We start from the raw sequence: 12,554 nt of genomic DNA, 5'->3' as shown, positions 1-12,554 counted from the left end.
AACTAATCCCAGGAGATTGGGTCAGGGGAGAGTATGTGTTCTAAAATCAGTAAGTTTTAGAAATGCTGCATGTAATATTGTACATATTAGCATATTAAATCAATATATATCTGAGATTTACTGCATTTTAAAAAACATTTTAAATTTGTTTAATCTAGTATTCCCATCTATATAACAATTAACATTCTATAATTGTAACATTCCATCTATCTACTATGTTCATTCAACCTTAGGAGGTCAAAACTTCCTAAGTTTATATGTGTCAAATGATTATTCTAGAATTTCTTGCTTTATATTAATTTTTCTACCACTTAATCAGATGTTTTAATTCCTACTTCAGCATTCACATTTTTTAACAGGGCAATCTATTCACAGTTAAGTTTTCATACAGGTGATGCCACAGAAATCAGAAATACCACAAATTGAGAGCCAGCTGTTAAACACTTAGAAGCATCCCACTACCTATGGAACAATTTCTTGTTTCCCTTCCTAGTCTTTTTCAATACATACAGCCAGGAAATGTCACCCCATAAATAAGGAACCACTGAGGATATGACCAGAGAGCTACAAGCTGTGGATTCTGCCAAATCAGCAGGCTGAGTCAATTTAGCTGCAGGGTTGTATGAGAATTTGATTATGGATCTGCAGTCTTAGATCTGACACATTTGATTTTCACAGAGGAAGCAGTCAGGACTTGATGTTTGAAAGCAGTATGAAGCCAAGAAAGAGAAACCAACATCAGCATTAAGAAATAAGAGGAACTCATAGTTAACATTGGTTCTCCCAAGTCCCTCCTTAGGGAGGTGTAGGCCATTTTGTTGACAAAATGTTGATTACTTACAGAAGTTTAAAATAAAGAAATCACATTTTACATATAAGTTACATTTAACAAGTAAACCACATCCAGATATGGATGTGGTTCCAAACTCCCTGGGAGTTCCAAACTCCCAGTCACCTGAGCTGCTTGCCAATGCCTTTCCATGGAGTATATTCAGAATGGAAGTTCGACCATTTTCTCATCTGCCTTCTTTCCTCCTCAATTCCTTCTCCTTCCCAGCTTTCCATCATCTTCCCATTTTCACTCACTACTATTTTACCCCTTAATGATTTCCCAAAAAAGTTCTCCTAAATTACCTCTGAAAGTAGCAAAAGATAACACTAGGTCTGTGTTTAATCAGTGTGGTGTTCCTCCCCTTCTGAGCTTTCACCCCATCATGGGTACCTCAGTTTCAAAAGGGAAAATTTATTGCAGTCCTTTTTTGGCTATCCATGAGGCTCCTTTCCCTACACCTTTGATTAGCACACGAATAGCACACATGTTAAATCCAATGCACCTTGGACAACCATGTATAAGTCAGGGCATTGGTTTTACTGCAATAATATTATCTGTTGATCTTCTCTTGTCCCACATTTCAGAGATGTCAGGATCCAGTCTTTGGCATTATATCCATAAGTAAATAATCTTCATAAAATCTCATTTCTAAATGGATACAGGGTCAGCTTTGAAAAACATTTACCAAAACTATTGAATCCTGCTACAAAAGTGACTTTCAAATAACAGTGTGATTTACATTTGAAATGAATGAGTTAAATACAAAAGAGATAAATACAGCTGAACACTGCAAGGACCAAACAACTACTTTACCAAGGCACAGTTATCAATGTCTCGATCTCTCTTCTGCATCTGTTCTATTGTGTTCTCCCACTGTTGAATGAGTTCTTGCCTTTCATTATGAATCTTACGAAAATCTTGGGCTGCTTTATCCAATTCTAACTGTCAAATGAAGACCAAATAGTATTTCTGTGAATTTAAGTGCTTTTTAAATATCACTTTGACAACTAAGAAATAAAAATCTTTACTATAGGGAGGGTGGGAGGGAGGGAGACGCAAGAGGGAAGAGATATGGGAACATATGTATAACTGATTCACTTTGCTATAAAGCAGAAACTAACACACCATTGTAAAGCAATTATACCCCAATAAAGATGTTAAAAAAATAAATAAATAAAAATAAATAAATAAAAACAAAAAACAAAACAAAACAAAAATCTTTACTAAACCAACCTGTGCACTTAGAGTCTCTGCGAGTTCATTGTCAAGTACCTTTCTTCTCTGATTACATTCCACAGTCAGTCTTTCTAATTGCAGGGTCAGTGCCTATGATGTAATTACATGCAAAAATATTCATAATTATCATTTTATTAACATAAAAGCTGTTAGCATATCTCACATTAAGTATTATATTATACATATACATATTATATTATACATATTTATTTGACATCTAAAATAACTACAAAAGAATACATATATTCTTTATCTTCTAGACCCATAGTGCTGCAATGATAACACAATTGTTTCTAAAAAGACTTTTAATACTTTTTAAAGTAAATTAGAAAAAAGATTAAACAATAATTTTCCATTTAAAATTATTTTAACTAACGTATGTGGCATTAATCTATTAGAAAATAGCATGTTTCATGATACTAAAATATTACCAGATTTAATTACAAGTAGATTTTTAAGTAACGGTTATAATAATATATTAAATAATCAATAGCACTATAGTCTCAAATCAGCAAAAACTATCTGTAACATTCAAACTATTACACAAAAGAAGTTAAAATACTTATACATAGTTCTAGTACAAAACTTTCTTTTCTGAAATGCTTTTGAGAAACCTTCTCAATCAGGATTCTTAACTGGGAGCCCAGAGATCCCTAAATGGACAAAGGGCTTCAGAGGATCTGTAAAACTTGCAGCAAAATTTTGTGGATATTTGAGTATAGTCATTTATCTAGAGACAGGATAATTGGCTTTATTAGACCCAAAATGTTTAAGAACTACTTTAAAATTATAAGTACAATTTAGATTAAATGGTTGATATATTACAGATTCAGAGAAAATCTAACACTACAATTTATAATATCTCACCCTAATTTTATTATCATCTTGTCGTGCATACTTCTGAAGAATGAGGGCATCACTATCTTTATGAGCCGATTCTTCCAGCCATGCCTCCAGTGCTTGCTGGTCCCAGTTCATCTGACATTTCAAACTATCCAGTTTTTGAGTAGTTTTAAATATGTAATTCTAATTTCCAAAGAGATGGGGCATGGGGAAATTACAAAACATTATTTACTGTACAAATTAAAATAAAACATGTGCTTCCCTGATGGCGCAGTGGTTGAGAGTCCGCCTGCCGATGCAGGGTAGACGGGTTTGTGCCCCGGTCCGGGAAGATCCCACATAATGCGGAGCGGCTGGGCCCGTGAGCCATGGCCGCTGAGCCTGCGCATGCGGAGCCTGTGCTCCACAACAGGAGAGGCCACAACAGTGAGAAGCCCGCGTACCGCAAACAAACAAATAAATAAATAAATAAATAACATTACATATTACAGGACATATTTAAAAGGAAGAAAGACATCCTGTCTCTGTCCTTGGCCAGATGTATATAAATATGCCATATTTAATTGTATAACTATCATACTAATATTTTAATTATTCAGTTGTGAAATAGAGCGGAGATGATTATACAAAGTTGAGAACAGTGGTTGAGCCAAAGTTTGCTTAAAAAGGCTTCCGGGGGCTTCCCTGGTGACGCAGTGGTTGGGGGTCCGCCTGCCGATGCAGGGGGCGCGGGTTCGTACCCAGCTCCAGGAGGATCCCGCGTGCCGCGGAGCGGCTGGGCCTGTGGGCCATGGCCGCTGGGCCTGCGCGTCCAGAGCCTGTGCTCCGCGGCAAGAGGGGCCACAGCAGTGAGAGGCCCGCTTACCGCAAAAAAAAAAAAAGGCTTCAGGGTAGCTCCCCTAGAGCAATCTCATTAGTCACTCCACCAAAACTACCCCAAGCTGATACACAACCTTAATAAAAATAATGTACTTGATATGCTAACTCAAGCCCAAGACAAGTCCCCTTCAGCCCCATTTCCAATCAGATTGCTGCGTCTAAAAGACCTCTTATATAGAAATTTTGAAAGCATGTCTAATTAAAATAAATACAGTAGTTAAGCAGATAAAAATATTTCTGTCAATGTATTCATTTAACAAATCTAGGTTCACAAGAAGAAAACAGATCAATATGCAAACACATACAAATTAATATGATATGTATGCATATGTATACATATATGTATACATATAGAGATACAGATATATACATTTCCATAAGTATATGCATATGTAAAGATAAGAATTGAATTTGGAAAGAGCTCCCAGCCAGGTAACTAAAAACTAAGAAAGAAAAAAATAGGTTATAGTAGTTTAATATTAGAATCACCAGCTGATAATATGAAAAGTAAAAATTTTAACTGAAAAATGAAATTCAAAATCACAAGTGACTTTTTTAATGTAGCTTTTAAAAATGTAGCACTTATAAATTATGCCTAGTGTGGTATATAACAGGCAGCCGGCATGGTACTTTGCACATAGTAAGGCTCAATGACTATTTTGGTAAATGAATATCGAGAAAATAAATGTAACGTTCTATCACTGTTGATTCAAATTACAGCTCCACGTCAGTTTCATTGTCCAAAAAACGATGTAAGTGAATGTCAGGAAACTAAAGAATGCCTTTGCCATACGGAAAAAAAAAAAAGTTTATTTGGTGAGGGAAGAAGGAACAATAGCACACAATTTTAAGTAACATTTCAACACATACTTCCTTATCACTTTTCTTTTCCCGTATTGAAGTTATCTCATTTTCCAGTCGTTGCATTTCATCCTTCACTCGTCCCAGTTCTCTTTCAGCAATCATCTTAAAATGTTCTTCACTTTCAATCTCATGCTCCCTGGCTTTGCAAAGAGACTACAGAATAATATACAAGACAGAAAGACTTTTTAAATTTTAACATTATAAAATATTCATAATAATCCACTAGACAGAAAATAACAAAGTTCCACAAAATGCTTAGATCAAGTACTATTAATTCCACTTCTCGGAAACCTACACCACATTAGACTTTGTGATTCAGTGTAGTCGGTGTTGCTTACTAGTTGTAAGAAGTCAGTTCATGGAATGTGCTAGGAAAAAATGTTGTCAGCAGTTTTCAGTTTTTATGTTGGTCTAAGGAAACTGCTGAAAACCAAAATTTATATACTGAGACTTTTAAAAGATATAATTCATTTATTTAAAAATAAAAAATGAAACTAATTAAAAATACTTAGGAAATGGTATGTTTATAAGAATTCACATATTCTAATTAACAGAGATAATTTTAAAGTAATTATGTAAACAGTGATCGTTATAAATATGTCCTAGAGTATATTAATATACAATGATGACTTTGTGTTAAGTTTTACTTAATAAAATCGTATTTGTTGACTACTGATCTTGTAGGGCTTCAAAGTTATCACCATTTGTATTATTTTTACATTATTAAGGCTGTTAGTGTTGAAGGAAGTTTACTGTCTTTTGTCTCTATTGTCCTACTTAATTGAGGTTTGGCTATAATGAAATACACCTACAGAAAATCTGTTTCTCAATTCCCCAACTCAGTGGTTTAACAACTTGAAGAAAAGATGTTGTTCCAAACTGCTTATTAGTTACTAAATCACATCAGGATACAAAAATCTTGAGATTGTTTTTAAAAGTTCATTAAATTTATAACTTTCTAATAAGACTTGTAAAAACCCATAAAACAGTTACTTACCTATATTAAGTATAAATTGGTATTAAAAACATGACTTTTTTCATTTTTAAGAATTACACACTTCTTCAAAGGAAAGTTGATGCATTTTTTGAAAAATAGTTTCAGATGGAAGTTAGTAAACTCTCCAATGCTGATTTACAGAGCTTTCTGATTTCCTGGGCATCATCAGGGAAAGAGATTCTACACATGAATAGATTGTCCATAAAACAGATGTTTACTTAATTAATCACTCTAAGTTTTAATTTTTATTATTTGTGTTAATATTTCTAAAATGCGTTGTACTGTTCCCAGTTACCTTAGTTTCCTGAATATAATTTAACTTTTCTATTACCTCAGAATCGCCATTATAAAATTCAATTCTTAAACTATGCTAAAATACCGTCGTGTCCTAAGGGCTACTGAAGTGTGTGGACTATTTACCTCCACTCAAAATGGCTCCAGGTGGTTGTGCTGAAAAATTTAAAAGTAGACAGAAACTCTATTATGTGTTTTATTAGGTCTGCTTCCACTTAACGCCATAGTTTCTCACTGCCATCGCTGTATCCTTCTCATATAATCAGCTGACTAATATTATATCAGACTGTTTGAATGAGGATTTCTCTTTTCAAATGAACTAATTATTCCTTGAATTTGGCGGCAGTAGAGTTCCTAAAAGTCTTTTTCCTACCTACTTTCAGGTTCAAGGTTATGTTCATAATTATTGAGTTATATGAAAGTTTCCTATAATATCTCTGAAATCAAATCATAGATGTAAATGCAATGTGAAATGTTCCATGACTACACATGATATAATCAATGTGAATTTCAACATTATTGTACCTGGGTAAATAAGAACTCTTGCTTAACATTTTTGAAGTGAGAAGTCATAGCATTAATTCGATCTTCACAGTCACGTAGCTGATCTTGAAAGCTTGACCTTTCATCCCGCAGCTTTGACAACTGTAAATAATAAATTCTATGATTAACCAAAGTCCTACTAAGTTTTTACCATATTAAAAGGATCTAAAATCAAAAGAAAATTAAATCCTCATTTACTTCACTTCTTGCAATATCCATTTAAACTTCTAAAATCTACTAATCTTTTAAATATTATAAAATAGCTCTGTGGGAAAATTAGCACCATATTAAAAGAGAATAGAAATCTCTCTCAGATTTACAGCATTAGCAGGTCCACTGCTAAAATGCACTTTAATAAGATTCTATTCTGTAATTAAACCACAAGATAGCTAAAGTAGACAGAGCATAGCAACAAGATGTAACAAAAACCCACAGCATGAAACATAAATTTGAAAAGTAGCTGTACATGAAGCATAATAGCTCCTCCCTGAACTCCTATTCAAAACCAACAGACTTAGGCTAAGCTTAACAGAACAGAACAGCTAACTCTCACATGCTTAAAACCTGTTTCTTAATAAATTTTGTGTGTCTTTTGAATAAGAACCCTGAGTAGAAACAAAACATTGTAAATGCAAGCAAACAAACAAACCTTTAGGAAATTATAACACACATTCTCAGGACCACTAGAGTATGTCACCCCTCGAAGCAGTATAAAAGCTCAACAACAAAAAATATGCTTCCTTAGTGTTTGGAGCTGTGGTTCCCCATGTTGGGACTACAACCCAGGAGGTACACAACACCATCCACTAAAATGCAGAAGAAATATTTGAATTTTTAACGAAGGAAGAAAGAAAATAAATACTAATTTACTCATTTGTTATGTCCTATATTTTATTAAACTTACTAAGTACAGTTAACCCTTGAACAACCTGGGTTTGAACTGTGGTTTCACTTATATGGGGATTCTTTTTCAATAAATATAGTACCTATATTTTCATTTTACAGATCTTTAACTAAGTGTGGGGAAAAGTTTGTGTTTGCTTAGAGATCACACACAATATGGGGAATCAAAAGAACTAAGGTTTGATTCCTGATTCTATCCAAACTGTTTCAGCTTCCTGCCCTTGGGTGAATCATTTATCAATTCCCTGTTTTTGAGACAGAGATAGCAGTACTCAAATTTTCCACTGCTGGGGGTGGGGGGGCAGGTAGCACCCCCTAACCCTCACACTGTTCAAGGTCAACTGTAATAATAAATATGTATTTTTTGCTGTTTATTTCATTAATTTCAGTTTTTATTTTAATTCCCTTTTTTTTACTTTATTGTTCTTTTTTTTGGTTTGGTTTGTTTTTGCGGTATGCGGGCCTCTCACTGCCATGGCCTCTCCCATTGTGGAGCACAGGCTCTGGACGCGCAGGCTCAGCGGCCATGGCTCTCGGGCCCAGCTGCTCCGCGGCATGTGGGATCCTCCCGGACCGGGGCACGAACCCATGCCCCCCGCATCGGCAGGTGGACTCTCAACCACTGCGCCACCAGGGAAGCCCTATTGTTCTTTTTTAAAACTTATTAAGAGGAGTTCTTAGTTTCTTTACTTTTTGTCTTACTGATTTTTATGACCTAAATATTTGTCACCCCCAAATTCATATATTGAAACCCTAATCCCCAATGTGATATTATCTGGAGGTGGAGCCCTTGGGAGGTAAGTAGGTTTAAACTATGACATGAGGGTAGGACCCTCATGATGGGATTAGTGTCCTTATAAGAAGAGGAAGAGAGACCAGAGCTCACTCTCTCTCTCTTAGCCATGTGAGAACATAGCCAGAAGGCAGCCATCTACAAGCCAGAAAGAGGGCTCTCATAGGTACTCAGCTATGATAGCACCCTGATCCTGACTTCTAGCCTTCATAATTGTGAGAAATAAATGTCTGTTTTTTAAGTCACTCAGTCTATGTTACTCTGGTGTAGTAACCCAGGCTAAGACACTGATCTAAAATAAAGGCAGTTAAGACTATAAGTTTTCTCTAAGATTTTTGCCGTTTCCCGTGGGTGTGGGTATGACGCAGTCCCCTTTCACTGTTTTCTAAAAGGTGATTTTTTTCCTTTCAATTTCTCTTTGATATAAAGCTACCCAGAAATATATTTCTGAGAAACTCACTTAAGTATCAATATTTAAGATGGGTCTCTTAGCTCAGGCTGCCATAACAAAATATCATAGACTGGGTGGCTAAAACATGGAAATTTATTTCTCACAGTTCGGGAGGCTAGGAGGTCCAAAATCAAGGTACCAGACAATTCCGTTCCAGTGAAATTTCTCTTCCTGACTTGCAGATGGCTGCCTTCTCAGAGTCCTCATATGACAGAAAGAGCCCTGGTCTCTCTTCCTCTTCTCATAAGGACAGTAATCCCATGCTCTCCTTTCCCTGCCATCATGACTTCATGTAAACCTAATTACCTCCCAAAGGCCCCACCTCTAAATACCATCACACGGGGGGTTGAGGGGGGTGGGTAGGGCTTCAACATATGAATGGGGCAGGGGTGGGGGGGTGGGGAAGGCACGCAAGTATTCAGTTCCTAACAATGGCAGATAATTTTTTAAATTGTTTATTATAAATTCTATTGGCTTATGATCAGAAAATGTGACCTATAAATTTTCCATCACTCATTTTTAAATTGTTATAAAATATATATAACATAAAATTAACCATTTTAACCCTTTCTCAGTGTCCGTTAAGTACAGTGGCATTATGTACATCCACGTGTTGTGCAACCATCACCACCATCCATTTCCAGAAATCTTTTATCTTCCCAAACTGAAACTCTGTACCCATTAAATACCAACTCCCCATTCCCCTTACCCCCAGCCCCTGGAAATCACCATTCTACTTTGTGTCTCTACAAATTTGACTACTCTAGGTTATCTCACATAAGCGGAACCATACAGTATGTCCTTTTGTGTCCAGCTTATTTCACTTAGCCTACTGTATTTAAGGTTGATCACTCATTTTCAGGTTTTTGTTCTGGTCTAGTACATAATCTACCTTTGTAAATGTTTTATGAACATATTCTACTTAAGGGATATATGTTCTCTATGTTCTTATTTTTGTTGTATTAGTCATATCTTTTATATCTTTATTTTTGTCTATTAGAGTTGTCTAATTCTGAGGAAGTAAATATTGAAGTATCTCACTACATATTTTTGTCAAGGCCTACTTGCATTTATAAAAGCTTTTACTTTTACATATTTAGCTGTTGTGTTGTTTGGTGCTTTATCACTTTTATTTTCTTCATCAATTATGATTTTTATCATTGCATAATGAACCCAGAGCAAAAGCATCTGCTTTTTAAATGAAAGCATAATGATTAACTCACCACAACTTGATAATTCCTTCCCCACAGAGTTCCCAAACAACATTTTATTGCCTCTTTCTTCAATATAAAAGGACATGCAAGGACCACCAGATATATATTGAAAACTTACATAATGTGAGGGACATCAAGATAAACAAACAAAAAGATGCCAAAGAAAACAGATAATTCAGGACACAAAAGACAACTAAACACACACACACAGACACATACACACTCAGAGAGATTGTAAATGATAATGTACTCCTAAAACACGACCATGTGATACAAAAAAGCAGTAAGCAAATAACCTGAAAATTAAAAATATGATTGATACAGTTGCCAAAATTAAAATTTCTATGTAAAGATGAAATAAAACCCTAAAAGCTTCCAGAGATTAAAAAAGTAAGCTACAAAGAAATGAAAATCATTTCTGGAAGATATCACTGCTGGAAGATAATAGGGCAATACTTTCCAGATTCTGTGGAAAAATTATTTTTATTCTAGGATCTTCTACCCAGCCAAATGACCATCATATGTGAAGATAATCACAGTGTTTACCTCCCATAGACCCTTCTTAGGGAGACACAAGAAAGTATTTCATTAAAATAAGAGAATAATAATCTGAGAAAAAAGAAGCTATGTGATGTAGGAAATAGAGCATCAACCCAGTAAAGGAAAGGGAATTCTCAAGTTAACAGCTGGGAAATAGGTCTGTGGGAAAATAGTCCATACTGGGAAACACAGGACTCCAGGAGGAAGGAGTAGGGGGAGAGAGAAAGTATCTTGAAGATCTGATACTACGATTTAAGGACTATAAATGTAAAGTTGGCAATGCAAGGAACCAGACTGGCAGCCAGGGATGTGAGGAATTGAAAGCACAGTACTGTGGGTCCTTCTTGAAACCCACACATGGATAGTACCCAACCAGTCAAAAGATGAATCAAAGTGAAAAATTCAAAAAAAGGTAAACTTAGTAAAAGTGGCTGCATGAACAACCATTAAATCATTTTAAATATAAAACTAAGACTAAACACTTGCAGTAAATTAAGGGCACTGAATAGAATGAAAATAAAATAAACCTTGATATTATAAAAATAATAAAACCACTATTTTTAATGGGGAAAAGAAGGTGGCAGGAAGGGTAAGAGAGCTAATTTCTTCATTTCAAAGATGAGAAATGAAAGATCAGGGAGTCAACCCATACTGTCTACAAATGAAGCAAAGAAGTTTTTTAAAAACAATTAATTTAACCATTTAGTTTTTCTTAATGTTAAAGAAATCTTTCAGCAACCATTATCTCTTATAACCAAGTAATACTCACTGAAATTCAAAAATTCCGTTCATTTTCTCCTTTAAACACAAGTAAAATTAAATTTAAATTTCTATGTTAAAAGCAGCACATGTAATAGGATCCCAGTTTTATAATACTCCTGTCTTTTCTATCTGTATACCTGTAGACCATGATGTCTGGGATATTTGTTTAAAGCCATGATAGCCACTTCTACGGTCAACACTGAGTACTTTGGGGAGGGAATATCTTGAATTTTTTATTTTATACCCTTCTCTTCTGTTTGAATATCTTAAACTTTCAAGAGTTGCTTTTTTAATATTGGAGTTTATTCAGATGAAGTGATTATGGCCCTCGTTATTCTTTTTATTGCTCTTTAATATTTTTTTAAATAGCTAATACAAGTAATATGTATATAAAGTCCTGTGAAACAAATATTATGGCAATAATACCAAAAACTAACGTTTGAATGGAACTTAACCTATATTAAAGTCCTTAGAGCTGTGTAACAACCCTGTGAGATAATTATTTTACTTATCTCCAGTTTACAGAAGAAGAAATGGACTCAGTGCTCGTAAGCAGGATCAGAACCCAAGACTGGATACTTATTATTAGTCCTCAGTACTCAGTGCTAGATCTCTTATATTTCCTAATGCTGTCCTTCACTTAAAACAAAAAACAAAATCTGAAGCCATCTACATTAGATATAAGTAAATAAGTCAGAAGAGTTTGAAAAACATATTTTCAAAAAACAAAGTGGAGGATTTTCATTTCTCAGAGGAACCTTCTCTTCCATTCTCTAAAGTAGTGTAAACATCACCAGTCTTCTTGGACCCTCTTCCACACAACACATTGCCATGTGATGGAACTTTAGACTGACTGCTAACTGGTTTTCAAAGTTTCCTGAGCTGGTTGCAATTTTATTTTTAACAACTACCATGCATTGGTTGCAAGCTGGTGTAAAATACTCCTTACGAAAATATTTTATATATTTCTGTGACAACTTAATCCTCACTTTGAAAAGCTGTAAATTGCACATTATACATACTTACTAGAACATCCCTCTTAAAAACATTTCTTCGAGTCACTTTAAACATCATAGGCAGTAACTCAAAAAGAAATGTCAACCATAACATGTTTTGTTTACAAACATCCGCAAATAACTGTTGCTACGCAAACCTCAGAAGTCCCTTTGCAAACTGAGCTTAATTATGAGGAAGGAAAAAGCGGGCGCGAGAACCAGCCTTTCCTCTACTGCTCAGGAGGCTAGAAATGAGTGCAAGGGGTGGAAGAGGAGGAGGGAGTAAAGTTTCAAGCTTTATAGTTGTGAATGTCTATTATAGTTTCAGTTTGATTGATTGATTGATTGATTTTAATGCTTTAGCAAGTACCGAAAAGGGCTAGCAGGTGAGGGAAGAAGGAGATGCTG

General features: G+C 35.1%; 1 protein-coding gene across 3 annotated transcripts in view; it reads right to left on the bottom strand.

Moving 5' to 3' along the window:
* The window catches only part of CCDC39 (coiled-coil domain containing 39), a 48,768-nt gene that overhangs the window by 35,875 nt on the left and 339 nt on the right, over positions 1–12,554 (bottom strand). For 2 of the 3 annotated variants that reach the window (XM_029214312.1, XM_029214314.1), the window contains exons 2-6: positions 6,471–6,590; positions 4,661–4,807; positions 2,936–3,094; positions 2,066–2,158; positions 1,646–1,774 (exon numbers count right to left, since the gene is read on the bottom strand). In XM_029214312.1, coding sequence (XP_029070145.1) covers positions 1,646–1,774; positions 2,066–2,158; positions 2,936–3,094; positions 4,661–4,807; positions 6,471–6,590 — 648 coding nt within the window. The remainder of the gene's footprint in view (positions 1–1,645; positions 1,775–2,065; positions 2,159–2,935; positions 3,095–4,660; positions 4,808–6,470; positions 6,591–12,554) is intronic. The other variant, XM_029214313.1, reaches the window with a different exon arrangement.

The sequence above is a fragment of the Monodon monoceros genome, unplaced genomic scaffold (genome assembly GCF_005190385.1).
Source record: "Monodon monoceros isolate NGI ecotype Baffin Bay Population unplaced genomic scaffold, NGI_Narwhal_1 Super_Scaffold_11, whole genome shotgun sequence".
Taxonomy (NCBI): domain Eukaryota; kingdom Metazoa; phylum Chordata; class Mammalia; order Artiodactyla; family Monodontidae; genus Monodon; species Monodon monoceros.
This window is presented reverse-complemented; position numbering and strand designations above follow the sequence as displayed.